The sequence below is a fragment of the Martes martes genome (assembly GCF_963455335.1).
Source record: "Martes martes genome assembly, chromosome: 11".
NCBI lineage: Eukaryota > Metazoa > Chordata > Mammalia > Carnivora > Mustelidae > Martes > Martes martes.
In genome coordinates this window covers 101870701-101887481 of record NC_137899.1, presented here as the reverse complement: position 1 = coordinate 101887481, position 16781 = coordinate 101870701, and the positions used below count along the sequence as shown (strand labels likewise).

The 16781-nt window shown below is 45.4% G+C and overlaps 1 protein-coding gene across 1 annotated transcript in view; it reads right to left on the bottom strand.

Moving 5' to 3' along the window:
* Window positions 1–34: 34 nt before the first annotated feature.
* LOC308352521 (SCO-spondin-like) overlaps window positions 35–16781 on the bottom strand; it is a gene marked incomplete at both ends in the record, with an annotated part of 67592 nt that continues 50845 nt past the window's right edge. Inside the window, one exon of the mRNA XM_080818762.1 lies at window positions 35–549. Within this exon, the coding sequence (XP_080674888.1) occupies window positions 35–549 (515 nt within the window). The remainder of the gene's footprint in view (window positions 550–16781) is intronic.

Sequence of the window (16781 nt, the reverse complement as noted above, 5' to 3'; positions counted from 1 at the left end):
AGCCCTTGTGCTGGGCAGGAGCTGGGCCATGTTATCACAGGCTCCCAGAGCCCCCCGGGGGGTACAGTATGGGGTACTCTGCCGTGAAGAGGTGCTCCGGGCTGGCCAGGACATCTCCACATTCCTCTCGGACACTCTGGAAACGGGCCGCCCAGACGGGGTCCCGTGCTGCCAAGGCATTGACGCAGAACAGGTGAGCTTTGCTCTTGGCATGGTATTTGAGAGTCTCCACCTTGAACGGTCCTGTATAACCTTCTATTAATCTTGACCGTTTGTCCCTGACAGATGGGTATTCTCGGCAAGCAGAGCAAAAGAGAGCCGTCTGCTCCTCATTCATGACCAACCATGGGAACTGCATAAACCAAGACTTCTGGATAGAGCGGGGTTTCAAGGGTTTTTTGCTTTTTCCTGCACAGTCTCCCTCGGTGTTGCGATGCTCAGTGCTGAAGTGGGAAAGACAGGCTTTCTTCTGCGGGGGCAGGTCCCGTCCGGCTTCTCCTGCTGGACTTCGTGAGTCCCTTTCTTCCATGCAGCCCATCTTGTTTTTCCCTGTAGAGAAAAGAAACCAATGGAATTTGCTCGGAAATCCTATAGTTAGGGTCACCGTACCTCATGGGCCTCTCGGTGTAGCGAATATAAGAGCTGGAAATCACGCAAGAGTGGCCCAGGCTCTACTTGGAATTCTCTTCTCTCAGACCCCCAGCTCCCCAGGCCCACTGGACCTGACGCAGAAGACAATCAAATGAGCTTTAAGCATCTCCCCCCATTGGAAGTTTAAAGGGCAGATAACCTGGCCAGAAAGAGATCCCTGCAGTTTCATCTCGGCAACCTAAGACAGTGGCACCGTCTTCAGGAGTTCCAACTTATTTATGGATAGGAACACTGAACTTAATAAAATGTTGGCTAAAGAAGATAATTAAAGCCAAATCCTGGAACTCCGTCCTCAGCAGGAATGTCCTTCTCCAGGACCCCTACCAGACAGGCATTTGCACTTGGCTCGTGTATCTTTTGGGTAAGGGGACGACCTACCTCCTGGGTAGATGCGCTTGGTCCCAAGTTTGCCTTCAGCTGTGATCCACTTTTGAGTAACTTCCACTCAGGGTCGCTACTTCAGCCCCCCCAGAGGGACCCAAGTCTTCTCTCATACCACAGCCCTTCCAACGAGGCAACAACTCTCATGAACTCACTAAGATTTTTCTTTCAAGCTAAACTAGAAGTTTCTTTATTCACTCCTTAGATGAAAAACAGCTTAGGCAGCTTTATACCCCTCCACAGCCATTTCTTATGCAGCAACTTCTTATGCATCAAGTGCAGATGCCCAGTGGCCAAGGACTCAAGGCTATTTGCTCCAGGCCCACAGACCAGTCCATACAATTGTAGCCAACCCAGGAGCACAAAGTGGCTAATAAAGAGAAAGCAGGGTCAAAATTAAGAGCCAAGCATTGGGGGCGCCTGGGTGGCTCAGTCGGTTAAGCGTCTGCCTTCGGCTCTGGTCATGAGCCCTGGATCCTGGGAGGGAGCCCCACATTCAGGCTCCCTGCTTGGCAGAAAACCTGCTTCTCCCTCTCCCTCTGCCTGCTATTCCTCCTGCTTGTGCTCTCATCCTTCACCCTCTCTGTCAAATAAATAAATAAAATGTTTTTTTTTTTAAAAGCCATGCCTTGGAAAACAAAATCAATTAGTGTCTCTGAAGTCTTGGCTCCCTGTGGTCCCCTGAGACAGACCCCAGGGGAGAGCAGCTGCCTGTGGGCCAGCTCCTCTAAGACCTTGTTGGCCTCCCTTCTCTCCCATAGTGGGGGCTGCTGCACTCAACCATCCCATCCGGTGACAGATGTCATCTGGCCTGTCCGTCAACAGGACAGGCTTCTCAGAGAAAAGCCAAGGAAAATCCCTAAAACTTGGCAGACATCTGTTCATTGATCCAGCAGTTATTTATTGTGTAACTGCTCTGTGCCAGGCATTGGTCTCAGCACTGGGACTATAGGAGTCAACACGACAAAGTCATGCCTTCATGGAACTAGCACAGAGAATATAAATCAACATATACTCTCAGGAGGAATAAAATGAAGTGAGATGGAGAATTCGGAGAACGATACTGGGGGTGGTGTGCATACTTCCAATAAGGGGGCAGCATTGCTGGGGAAGGACAGCATTCATGTGTAAGTTGGCAGAGAACAGGGAGAAGCCAAGGATGAGCCAAGACAGGGGTCCTGGTGCCCATCTTTCTGCTCCTTCTCCCCAGCTAGCAGCCCAGCCCTCCTCCCATGCAGATCCACACTCACCTGGGTGCTGGCTCGGGACACTCCTCTGGCCCCTTACACTGCCTGGCCATGGCTCTGGCCTTTGCTCAAACTTATAGAACAGCTCTGGGTTGGCAACAGTTGGTCCTGAGTTGGGAACAGAGAAGCCCCTTATGAAGTCTTGGATCCAGGTCACATCACAACATGAAGGAAGGACCTACCTGGGACATCCTCTACACACTGTGAGATAATTGGTCAAGGACATGGATGGGAATCTCAATGCTTTAGCATAATGGTTTGGAAACTCAGACAGAAACTCGAATACCCACGAGGGCCCTAAAAGAATGGGGGCCTGAATGCAATGGAGAGCCCAAGCAAGGCTCTGTGCCCCTTTTGAGGCTGAAAAGGTATGAAAACTACTAATTTCATACTGATTTTCACTGAGGCTCATAAACCCAAATGCTGAGAGGGGTCAGACTGATACCATAACTGAGGAAACCAGGCCAGATGAGGAGGCTGTCGTGACCTGTGTTAGGGGGTGGCTGCTGCTCCCCTCCCAGGGGGAGGCCACCATGGGCAACACAGTGTCAGCACTGCCAGACTGTCCCACTTTTCAGGAAAAACCAGAAATCATAATTCCATGTGAAAGCTCCCCCTGGTTAAATATTGATAACTTATTAAATATTGTAAAGAGACTGGGCTCCTGGCTGGCTCAGTTGGTAGAGCGTGTGGCTTTTGATCTAGGGGTTGTGAGTTCAAGCCCCATGTTAGGTATAAAGATTACTTAAACAGACTTAAAAAATTTTTTTAAGATTTTATTTATTTATTCATGAGAGACAGAGAGAGAGAGGTAGAGGCAAAGGGAAAAGCAGGCTCCCCGCAGAGCAGAGAGCCTGATGCAGGGCTTGATCCCAGGACCCTGGGATCATGACCTGAGCCAAAGGCAGACACTTAACCGACTGAGCTGCCCAGGCACCCCATCCCCCACCCCCCCGCAAATTTTTAAATATTGTAAAGAAACCAACAAAGTGATAAAAGCCAAAAAAAGGCCCATTAGCTGCTACTCTGCAACTTCTGGTTTAAAAGAATCAGAAGTTTCCAAACTGTTGTCAGCAGACATGGGAGAAGACCCAAGCCAGCTGCAATCCCTCGACCCACAGAGAGCTGAGACTGTTGCTCCCACTAGCCTTGGACAGGCACGGCAGGTGGCCACCGAGGTGAACTGAGAAGATAGTACATATGTTGTACCCACAAGCCGAACGACAATCGCCTCTGTCCATGGTACCAAAAGTCTATCCACAGAAGCAGAGAAATGACATTCAGAAAACAGAAAAGATGAAAAATCCCTACATGGGCACCAAGTTTGAAGTTGTTTTTTTCTCAGTGAGCCTCTATGACAGTTCTCTGAAGGAAACCAAGGCTTATAAAGTGAGAGGGTTTGGGGCGCTTGGGTGGCTCAGTTGGTTAAGCATCTGACTCTGTTTCGGCTCAGGTCATGATCTCAGGGTTGTGGGATCAAGCCCGGCATCGGGCTCTGCATTCAGCATGGAGTCGGCTGGAGGTTCTCCCTCTCCCTCTCCTTCCGTGCTCTCTCTAAATAAATAAATAAAATCTTAAAAAAAAAAAGTGAAAGGGTTTGGTGGAAGGCACACCAGTGTCACGTGGTGGAGGCTGGGACTGAGAGCAGATTCCCACAGGCAAATGACGCCCTTTCTACCACCACTCATGACCGACCTCCAGGGCCCTATGGGTGCCTGAAACAAAATCCACCCTGTGGCTGCACGGACTACAGGTGGGGCTTCCCACCTGGCACACTCTGATATGGTGAGGTCCAGCCTTGACAGGCCCGACTTCCCCACTTCTCTTGCCCAATCCAAGGGGAGAAGAGAAAGTGTGGGACATGAATCCGCACGCAGTTAAGTTACATATGGGACTGAGAAGATGAATAATGAAAACAGATCTGAAAAAAATGGTAGGAGTCCAGAATGTTGGATACAGTCTGGAATGCTGATCTAGACTCAGGTGGTAGGGAAGCGAACGGGAGCCCATACCTAGTGGTGCCACCAGCTTTTCAGAACCACAGATAGCCTTCTGTTGCTGACTCAGCAGCATCCACTCCTCCTGAAGCAAGTATACAGTGATGTCATCAAATGTCACAGGAGCCTGGAGGGGAAAACGACACCAACTAAGCACCAACTTCCTGCTTAAATTAGCCTTTCACAACTGAATTCATGACCACCTGAGGGCACCTGTACTCTGGGAACCTATCAGATCGGGAGAGGGGCATTGTCTATCTCCATGTAAGACCTACACCCCACTACTCTCACCTCCTGGGTCCAAATCACAGTGGGAATGAGACTCTCTTCTAGGAAGGGCCACACCCCGAAACGGGAGTCATCAAGAGGGCCAACTCCAGAATTCCATTATCTTTTCCCTACATGCTCTTTGCCCGCCCCAGTACCCTGCAGTTCTCAGCCAGGGCCTCAGCAACAACTTATGGCACATTCTTGTGCAAAATCTTGAACCTGGTAAGGAGGATGTATCTGATTCCTAGAAAGAGCTGAAAGCCATTCAGAGCTACGTCTGTCAATAAAATCAGTGATCAAGACAGGTAAAGGGTTAGAGTGGAGAATTATATCCCATGGGGCTTGTAAAGTGGCTCCGTTCTGCCAAAAAAGAGTATGGGGGTCAGAAAATATTTGGGGGAGTACTGGAGTAAGATGGCAGATTAAACAATTACACTGAATTTTACATCCTCCTTGTGAATTTAAAGGACACCCTTCCCACCAAAACAATCCAAAGCAAAACAAGGGAAACAAAACAAGGGAACAAAAGTAATACAATTCTGGAAACTGAAAAAGTAGTAACTGAGCAGATCCAAGAAAATCAAATCCTCACCCAGCAGAAGAAAAATTGAGAAACCCCCCAATTTATACCAGAAAACACAAAAAAGGCTCAGAATCTATAGCGCCAAGAACCTCCAGTCTAGGAGTAAAGGCAATAAGGCTCAGACAACGAGAAGGGGGTGAGGGGACGCTGTTCTCCAACAAATGCCTGTCCAGATTCCCCTGCACAGCTCTGCACTGACAAGCCCCCTTCTATGCGCTCAGAGCTTTGGTTAGAATTTGGGATTCCGACTATTAGTGTTAGCTAACAGCAGGACTACCAGACATGCGAGGAAAGGCTCTCACAGGGCTGAAGAGACCAAAACAGACAGTTGCAGGGGTAGGAGGCTGGTAGGAACTGAGGAAATGAACGTGAGGCATGGAGAAGAAAACTTTACAAAAATAAAACTATCATCATAGCCTCAGAGAGGTAAGCCACTGCAGCAATGCAACAAACCATTATAAAAGAAAGAACCAGAAAAGGAAATAGTCAGAACACATTGCTTGTTTATCCTTTTAATTTCATACCACAAACATTTATCACCTAGTGTAATACATGAAATTACTAACAAAAAATAAATTTTGCCAAAGCAAAACAACATCTTGGGAAACAGTATTTTGGGGTAAATAGAAGTCCTTCCAGAGTGACAACTGTGAAAGGGACACATGCCTTTCCATCTATGACAAGTTCTAGCATATTTACTCTAAAACTGCCCCTGTAACTTTATGGTCAGATTTCAAGCACATGAAATATCTATTTTAACTTTAACAATAGAAGCTTCTTGAGAAAAACAATACAGATAATTCCTACCGGTCACTGTTGTGTTGCATGCTTAAAAAAATAACGAGTACTTTTCTTATAAGTCAATACATGTTCACTGCAGAAAATTTAGACAGTGAGCAGAGAAAATGTTTTAAGATCACCCACAATCCCCTTACTAAAAAAAAGAATTACTATTGACATTTGGTGTGTAACCTTTCCATCTTCTGTCTATGAATATGTCTGAATGAACAGTAAAAACAAAAGTGGTTTGGAAACACAATGATCCAAAATCTTTGGGACACAGCAAAATGAGTCTGAGGAGGAAATTTATAGCAATACAGGGCTACCTAAAGAAACAAGAAAAATCTCAAACAATCTAACATTACACCTAAAGGAATTAGAAAAAGAAGAATAAACAAGGCCCAAAGAAACAAAATTATTAAGACCAGAGTGGAAATAAATGAAATAGAGACAAAAAAAAAAAGGAAGAATCAATGAAATCAAGAACTGATTCTTTGAAAAGATAAACAAAACTGATAAACCTTCAGCCAAACTCAAGAAAAAAATAGAGAGGACTCAAGTAAACAAAATCAGAAGTGAAAGAGGAGAAGTAACAATGGATACCACAGAGATAGAAAGGATTATAAGGGAATATTTTCTCTTATTTACTCATTTTATGAAAAATTAAATGTCAACAATTGAACAACCTAGAAGAAATGGATAAATTACTAGAAACATGCAATCTTCCAAAACAGAATCAGGAAGAACTAGAAAATCTGAACAGACTCAGCACTAGCAATGAAATGTGTTTGGTAATCAAAAAACTCCCAACAAACAAAAATCTAGGACCAGAATGGCTTCACAGGTGAATTCTACCAAACACCTAAAGAAGAGTTAATACCTATTCTTCTCAAAATTCTAAAAAAAATAGAAAAGGAAGGAAAACCTCTCAATTCATTCTGTGAGAACAGTGTAATCAAAACCAGACAAAGATACCACAAAGAGAACTACAGGCCAATATCCCTGATCAACACAGGCAAAAATCCTCAATATTAGCAAACCGAATTCAACAATACACTAAAAGCATCATTCAGCACAATCAAGTGGGATTTATTCCAGAGATACAAGGATGGTTAAATATTCACAAATCAATCAATGTGACACATCACATTAACAAAAGGAAGAATAAAAGTCATATCACCTGAATAGATGTATTAAAAGCATTTGACACAACAAACATCCATTCATGATAAAAACTCTCAACAAAGTAGGTTTAGAGGAAACACACCTCAACATAACAAAGGCCATATATGAAAAACCCAGTTGACATCACACTCAGTGATGAAAAACTGAGAGCTTTTCCTCTAAGATCAGAAACAAGACAAGGATCTCCACATTCACCACTGTTTTTCAACGTAGTAGTGGAAGTCCTAGCTGCAGCAATCAGACAAGAAAAAGAAATACAAGGCACCCAAATTGGCAAGGAAGAAGCAAAGTTGTCACTATTTGCAGATGACGTGATACTACACATAGAAAACCCTAAAGACTCCACCAAAAAGCTATTAGAACTAATAAATGAATTCTGTGAAGTTGCAGGATACAAAATTAATATACAGAAATCTGTTCCATTTCTCTACACTAATAACAAAGTAGCAGAAAGAGAAATTATAAAAACTCCATTTAAAATCAAAACAAAAAGAATAAAATATCTAGGAATAGAAAACTGTATGACATTGATGAAAGAAATGAAGAAAACACACACACACACACATACACACACACAAATGGAAAGACATACCATGCTCATGGATTGAAAGAATATCATTAAAATGTCCATATTACCCAAAGCAATCTACAGATTCAGTGTAATCCATATGAAGAAACCAACAGCACTTTTCACAGAACTAGAACAAATAATGCTAAAATTTGTATGGAACCACAAAGACCTTGAATAGCCAAAGCAATCTTGAGAAAAAAGACTAAAGTTGGAGGTAACACAATCCCAGATTTCAAGATATACTACAAAGCTACAGTAATCTAAACAATATGCTACTGGCACAAAAACAGACACATAGATCAACAGAACAGGATAGACAGCAATGAATCTTCTCATATATGGTCAATTAACTTATGACAAAGAAGGCAAGTATATGCAGGGGGTAAAAGACAGACTTTTGAATAAATGGTGCTGGGAAAATTAGACAACTACATGCAAAAGGTGAAATTGGACTACTTCCTTACATCATACACAAAAAAACTTCAAAATGGATGAAGGACCTCAATGTGAGAACTGAAATCATATAAAACTTCTAAGACAAAGCATAGGCAATAATTGGGCATCAACCTCAGCAACATATTTACAGACGTCTCCTCAGGCAAGGGAATTAAAAGCAAAAATAACTATTGGAACCACACCAAAATAAAAATGGTGAAGGAAACCATCAACAAACAAACAAAAAATTATACACACACACACACAATTTCTCAGGCATAAAAAAGAATGAGATCTTGCCATTTGTGACAACATGGATGGACCTAGAGGGTATTATGCTACTAAGTAAAATAAGCCAGAGAAAAAAGATAGAGAATATGACTTCGCTTATACGTGGAATCTAAGAAACAAAACAAATTAAAAAACTGAAACAGACTCATAAACAGAGAACAAACTGATGGTTGCCAGAGGGATGGAGGAATGGAGAGATGGTGGTGGGAGAAATAAGTGAAAGTGATTTAAGAGTACAAACTTCCAGTAATACAATAAATAGGACATGGGGATGAACAATACAGAATGGGGAATATAGTCAATAATATTTAATGATGTTGTGTGGTGGGAGATGGTGACATTTGCAATGAGCACTGAATAATGTATAGAATTTTCCAATCACTATGTTGTACACCTGCCACAAATATATTGTATGGCAACTACATTCCAGTAATATTTTTTAAGAATAGAACTGTCCTGCCAAATGTATATTTTTTTTTAAAGATTTTATTTATTTCTTTGACAGAGAGAGAGATCACAAGTAGGCAGAGAGGCAGGCAGAGAGAGAGGGGGGGAAGCAGGCTCCCCACTGAGCAGAGAACCCGATGTGGGGCTCTATCCCAGGACCCTGAGATCATGACCTGAGCCGAAGGCAGAGGCTTAACCCACTGAGCCACCCAGGTGCCCCAAATGTATGTGTTTTAAATAACTATTTGCTCTCAGAGAGTCTTTCAAGGCAAAATGTGATTATATTTCCAAAATTCTGCTGGAAGATGGGCTCCACTAAACAAGGCAGGCAGACAGGAAAGGGTAGACATACGAAATGGGCTAAGGAGAGACAGCATGGGGAAGAGGGGGAGAGAACATTTGAAATTATGCTGAAGGCAGATCCCGGGATGATTACTGGACCCCAGGACTAGCGAGCAAGCTGTTCCGACTGGGACAGGTTAAACTTGCGACCAAGGACAAGCAGGGCTCCCTATTCCTGCTCACCCCTCCCCCTCTCTTCCTAAGAGAAAGAAATACAAGAAAGAAATACCTCTTCCACAAGAGGTGGGCTTATAATGAAAGCCAAGGGACCCATCACTTTAGCTGTAGCTTCCACAAGGACAAAGAGTACGGTTAGGACTGAATGCTTAGACAATAAAGAAGTGTCTTCCCAATAAGAGTGACTGCCCTAACTCCGGGATTTCTCTTTTAACCAATATTGTGGCAAGAGCCTTCTGATTCCAAGTGACCTCAATGTAAAGAAAACACAAATCTTGAATAAGAGCAATTTCTTATATATAAAGCAAAGAAGAGTGTCCCTGACTGTTCTATTTTAGTGGTTCCCATTGTCTATAGGGCAGAACTCTGGCTTAGCCCAGCACCAAGTTCCCTCCATCTGAGCCTAACCCACCTTCCTAACTTTAGCCAGACCTGGAATCCCCACCGCAGACAGATTAGTGTAACTGCAATCACTGAACATATCTTGCACCTTTCCTCCCTCTACAAACCCAACCTTTAGATTCCCTGACTCTGCCTATTTCCTCCTACCTACCTAGCCTACCCACCCATCAGGTTCCTATTCACATTCTGTCTCTTTCGGGAGGCACTTCCTAACCACCTACTCTTAGCATTTCTCCTTCCCCTGAGCAAGGAAGCCTTTGCATTCCTCATGGAGCTGGAGGTACTCAGGAAGCCTATGCTGATTGGCTTATTTTATAAAATTCCTTCACCATCAACCCCTCCCAACACACTCACACATTATGCAGTAAGTTTTTCACAGGCACTTAATTATTTCATTCAATATACATTTATTGTTTGTTTTGTATGTGCTTGGTGCACAGTGATCCTAAGACATGGAAAACAAAATCACTATTTTAAAGGAGATTAAAATCTAGCAGGAGGTGACAGGCATCAGTGACATAGTGCAATGATAGAACCGGGTCCAGAGAAAAATGAGATCAGAATAAGCACTTCCATGGAAAAGACAGAGGGAGTAGGAACCAGAAATGCTGAGGTAGTAAATATATACACAATAAATACTCCCATTTGGCAGCCCCCAAAATCAAATGTCTCCCAGAGGGTACAGGAGGTGTCAGACTGCGGTGTTCTTCAGAGCATCACACCCTGTAAGCAGAAGGGCTCCCGGAATGATGCTATTTTATGAGTCCTTCGTTCCAAAAATACTGAGAACTTATGAAATGCCAGATGCAGCTCCACTGTCCTAGCTGGGGATACAGCAGACAGTAAAGTCAGCATAATGTGAATACATAAATGTGAGAATTTTATATAGTAATAAGGGCTGGCAAGAAAATAAAACAGGATAATGGGATAGAGTAATGGGGGCAAATCTTTGACTTCTATCCATTATTCTGCCAATGGCAAGCAATATACTCCACACCCAGTCCTAGGCCAAGACTGCTTTTAGTTAATAAATATCACAAAACAGCAACAAAGGAAGATAATAATAACAGACCAAGCTACTACCTCCAGTGGAGTCCCGGTCTTCCAGGCTGGAGCCAAACATGTACATATATCCTCACAATGGAAATTAGAATAAGACATTCCACCCAGCCTAGTTGCTGCCACTCGTTTGCAAGATATCTAACCTGCCACTTTGTTTTTCAATCACTTTATTTCATCTTTGGATAACCTTCTAATTTCCCAGGTTAGAAAACTGACGCACTTGGGAAGGGCGAGCATTTTTTGAGACACCTTGCAATCAAGATTAGAATCAAGACTGAAAAGTTCCAGTCCCCAGTGTTTTCAATTAGCAGCTGGGCCTAAACAGGACATCAAATCTCTCCCCTACCTTCCAAATGTTTGCATTTCTCTCTTCTCCCATTAAAACCCAAGAAAGCCTACGGGAACCTGGGTGGCTCAGTCAGTTAAGCGGTCGACTCTTGATTTCAGCTCAGGTCATGATCTCAGGGTCCTGAGGTCGAGCCCTGCATCAGGCTCTGCCCATGGAGCCTGTTAAAGATTCTCTCTCTCCCTCTGCCTTTGCCCCTTTCCCGCTTGCTCTCTCTCTCAAAAACAAAAAATAAAATAAAATGTGGTAACCAAAGTTAAGAAAGCCTACAACTAAATGGAACAGCTTGACATCAACCTCAAATTACTAATTCCAGTTTTCAATGCCAATTGAAATTACATTTTGCTCCCCAAACTAGGGTTAACCGCAACTCATCAGGGGATATTACCGGAGAGTAAGGGCCATTTCCTTTACTTCTTTGATAGCCCCTATAGTGCTTCACAGGAGGCTGGCACAGAGTTCACCTTCAATCTTTCTTTACTTAGTTTCCATTGAGGTTTATTTGTCTTAGATTGTTTACTTTGGTTGTTTCAACTGTTAAATGCATCACTGTAGCTTGTGAAGGGGAGGGAGTCTGGAAGAGAGGCTTCAGCAAGGAGTAGCTTCTTGTGTTAACTCAGTCTTTCCCAGCCTTTTCAGGAGAAGCTACAGCGTGAAAATAACCTTATTATCCTTTCTCTCTTTTGTCTATGGGACAATCCTTCCAGGCTTGTCCTGGTTCCTGAAGTCAAATCTGGGGGAGAAGTCCTCGAGAAATGTGGTCACTTCATGTTCATCCTGTATCCCGCCACCTCCCTCACAGTAAACCACTGATCACATGTTTATTAACCTTTCTTTTTTTTTTTTTTCTTTTTAAAGGAGAGACTCGATACACGCTTGAAAATAATGTGGAAGGAATTCCCTCCCTGCCAAAGAAGCAATCCTCAAGAACTGACAGCAGGCAGCAAAGGACATCCAGAAAGATCTCAGTCCCAAGAGGCTGCCACTGTCTCCCAGTCCAATGCCTACAACCAAGGGGTCTTCTGACACTGCCTCTGAGCTCTAGCAATCCTGTCAAACCCACTTAACTCCACCGTCAAGCACTTTCTCCCACCTTTTCTTCCAACTCACAGCCTCCTGCCCCAAGCCTGAAGGAAGTTTATGGAAGGTGCTTCCGGGCGATGCTACTACTACAAGGAGGTAAGCTAGCAACTTTAAGTGGGCCGGAACTATGCCAGATGCCTTCTCTTTGTCTTCTCGGCCCTTTCTTGGTTAGGGGGATCCATGTAGTCAGGGCTAATCCCTGACCCCTTGGCTTCCACTACGTCTTAACCAGCCTTAAAACACGCCGGGCCTCTTCCAAAGTCCCGACGGAGGAGTGGGAAAACAAGAAGCACCTTTACACTGCGCGGGTCACCCACCCCAGCATCAACCGAGCGGCCCCTGGGCAGAGGGCAGCTCGGCCAGCGGGAGAGGGAGGGGGGCAAGGAGGCCGCTCGGGGCTCGGAGCCAGTGCGGTCGCTCCTCCCTGCGGCACCCGTGGGGAGAAGGCCGCCCGAGTGCGGAGGAAGAGGCGGCGGGCGAGCGGGCGAGTCCTTCCCTGCAAGGCTGGCTCATCTGCCGGGGACTCCGCCCGCACCGCCCGCCTCGCGGGAGCCCAGGTCAGGGATCTACCGGAGGGGAGAGGGCGGCCCCAGGGCCCTTCCAGGCCTACCTTCCCCGACTCCCTGGGCTCCATGGCCCCAGTTGCGGTGGCCGGTGCTGACCCCGCCCCTGCCTCCAGTCCGCCCCCTCCCCCCGCGGCCAGGCCTGTGAACGCCGCCGCCGCGACCACCTTGGGGACCGGGGCCCCGGGACGGAGAGGGCGCACGGCCGGGCAAAGGTTCTCCCACGTTGGGAGAGCGGTAGCGCTCCCGGTGCCGAGGGAGGCGAGCGGCGGAGACTAGTGCCGTCCGGAGCGAACCGCTTTACGGCAGCCGCCGGGCCGAGGCGGCGGGGCATCACGGGAAGCGTAGTCCGGCCTCGTTAGGCGGCTCTCAAACCGCTATTGGCTCCCGAAACGCGAGGCTCTGATTGGACGCCGAGCAGCTCGCTCTCTGCCCTTCCCACCTGGCTCGAGGGCAGTTCTCAGGTAGGTCCGGCGCCGCGCTCTCCCAGACCCTGCACGGGGGCACACCGTTCCCCCTGGGCAATGACAGTGCCTGTTCGTGCGTCTGCTCCTCTCACTTTTAGGGCCGGTGTCAGCGTTGAAGGTTTCAGATTTTATTGAACGTAGGAGAGCGATGCTTTTTCTTTTCCTTTCTTTTTTCTTTTTTTTTTTTTTTTTAATATTCATTCAAAAAGCATCGTTGGTTGCCTGCCACACGCCTCCCAAACTGTGCAAGGTTTGGGAATGCAAAGCTGAATGAAACAAAACTTTGCCTTCGAGGAGCTGATAGTCTATTGGGGAAACAAACCAGAAACACGTAACTATAAAATAAAGACACAAGCGCTGTGGTGGTGGGAGTATACGGGATGGTTAGTCAAGCATTTCCTGAGGAAGTGGCCCCTGAAATGAGTTAAGGGGTAGGCGTTAGCGAGGTGAAGCGCTAGGGATGGAATTGTGGACCCCCAAATTTGTCTGTAGCCCCTATGTGAGGGTATTCAGATGGGGGGCCTTTGGGAAGTAATTAGGTTTAGATGAGATCATGAGGTTGGGGATGGGATTAGTGTCCCTGTGAGAAGAGGCAATGCGAGAGCTTGCTGTCTCTCTGCCGTCCGAGGAAATAGTGAGAAGACAGCTGCCCGTAAGGCAGGAAGAGTCCTGACCAGAACTCAGCCATGCTGCCATCTTGGTCTTGAACTCCCATTGTCCAGAACAGTGAGAAAATAAATGTCTGTTATTTAAACCACCTGGTCTGTGGTATTTTGTTATGGTAGCCGAGCTAACTAAAACAGAATGGGGAGAAAGATGTTGCAAAGAGGTCCATAGACCTTAAGAAGTAGCATAAACAAAGCCAGACAGCCGAGCAAATGGTGTGTGCAGGGATGGTGTAAGACAGGAAATTATGAAAATGTCACTGGAGACGTACTTGGGGGCTGGATGTGGAAGGCAGTGTATGCTCCCTCAATCTGAAATGAGCTTTACGCCGGTGAATGGTGTGGGCAAATTTGCACTTTAGTTGGATCAGTCCTACGGCAGAGTAGAGGGTGAATTTAAGGAGGAAAGAAAGAAGACCAAACTATAAAAACACATTTGCTCTCCTTTCTTCTCTCATCTTCCTTGAAAGACATGAAAGAAGACTTCACCTGCCGCCATTTTGACTTCAGTCTGTCCTTTCTAACCGATTCAGTTCTTTCCAACTCATGTCTTAACTCAGGCAAAGCATTCTGTGATGGGAACCACAATTATCCCCTCGTGCAGTAATGACTACCCTGAGCCAGCAAGACCCCACATGACTGACCTCAAGACCCCGATCGACCTGACCTTTCCATCCCACTTGCTTGTACCCACCAACGTTTGTCCCACTTTCACTTTCTATATAAACTTAGAAATATTTTCAGCATTTTGAAGACAGTCTTTGAGCCATTAGTCTGCTGTCTTCCCAGTGTTGGCCTCACTGAAATAAATTGCTTTCCCTTTTCACCTCTGCTCCTCTCTTTGTTTTTGGATTTTGTCTGCGGTGAGTGGCTAACCTGGTCTGTTGGTGACCTCCAGAGCGAGATGCCTCTTGCACCCCTGTGTCCTGGTTACAGACATAAAATTACATGAAGTGATTATAACAACATATTGTTTAGTTTCCAATATATATGGGTGTAACACACGTAATAACCATAGTACAAATAATAAAGTGCAGAAACCTTAAGTGTTTAACCTGATGTGTTTTTACATGTGTAACAGGTAGCCACCACTGAGATCAGATACAGAAAATTCTCAGCAATCCAGAAAACCTCCTCTTGGCCCTCCCTTTATATATACGCAGAGGGAAAATGACAGAAAGTAAGGAAGTGATTATTATAAAGGTGTTGGTTAAATTAACTATAAAAATGTTTTATGTACTTTTTACATGTGTGTATTTTAAGTCACAATTCAAAGTTTTAAATAAAAAATCAAGCAAATATGGTTTATATTTTAATTTTTTATTAATACTTATTGCCCCACTGATCATTACATATTTGGATTACCAACCCTGAGCAGGTCCGAGTAACCATTTTCCATTACACTATGCGATTCTGCTTTTCCAGCCAGGGTTGAATAGCGCTAAACTCGGCAGGGGTCAATGAAAATACCTTTTCTAGAAAGGTGAGATCTCCAGCTCCCAGCTCAGCCATAGCTATCCTTCTGTGTACATACCTTGGAGAGCTGCATTTCTGCCCTGAGTTATCCTTGTCTCCTTATAATAAATTCTTGCTTTGGGGTTTAAACATTGGAGGTGAGGTGGTTGAGACAGCTTGGGCTGGAAACTGAGTTTCTGCATGAAAGGTACAGAAAGATAGGGCAGTATCTGGAGGGAAATGGGTCAAAAGAGGAGACTAAGATGTGAGACACGAGATCCTCTTTCTGTTGTTGATGGGAAGGGAACTGATGGTTAAGCCTGGTGGGGGGGGGCGGTGGTTGGCAATGCAAGGACCCAAGACCAAGAGGATCCAGGACCACAGTACCAAGGGCCTTTCCAGGAGTAGGGATACTTCTAGATGACATCACAAGGGAAGAAAGAGAAGACAGAGTGGATGTCGGTTTGTTTCATAGATTTGCTATAGATTTTCCCATCTGATGACATCTCTGTGGGACAAGGTCATCTCATGAAAATGAAGGGGAGGTGGGAAAGAGAAGGCGTGCATAGTCATTACAGAGAACAAGAAGCAGAGTTTATGGGGAAAGAGAAGAGGTAGGATGGTCAAGTTGAATTAAAGGCCTGTTTGAGGTTTGTGATCACAAATATAAGGTAAAACAGCCTATCTGCAAAATTCTGTCTAGAAGCAGAAACTTGGGCAGATATTTGGGTTGGAAAGTTGCCAGGGGAGTATGAATGGGGATAGAAAACAGGGATTTAATGGTACTTGCCCTGGAGTGATTCATAATGATAGAAAAGTGGTTCTCAGCTCCAGCTAGGGGCACGTGGAATTACCCACGAGGTTTCCAAAGAATCTGATTTAATGGGTTCAGGATGGGGTCTGGGCGTTGGTAGGGTTTCAAAAGCTGCTCTGGTGGTTCCAATGAGCAGTGGGTGCTGAGAATCACCGCGCAGCCCATGACTCCAGAGGGGAGGCAGGAGGGAGCTACTCAAAAGTGAGGCCCTGGTAGGCTCAGTGAATTTGGGATACAGGACAGTGCGGGGTGCCAGGACAAATGGGCTAAAGGGACAGGAAGTCCCGATCCGTAGGTAAATATGTGGAAGCGTTTGAAAAGGGCGGAGTCGTAGAGTGAAGGGGAAGGTCACTGTACGTAAGCGGGTGAGAACTGAATGCATTATCCACACGGACACAGAGTGCCCGCGACAAGGACTATGGCCCCACGAGCTGAACTCTCTGGATGAGGGGAATGGCAGTTGGAAGCAGGAGAGAGTGGGGCAGAACTGGCCAGATGAAGCCATGCACCAGAGAACTTCAGACTTCGTGTGCAACCTGCTGATGTGCAAACTAAGGCACATGCATG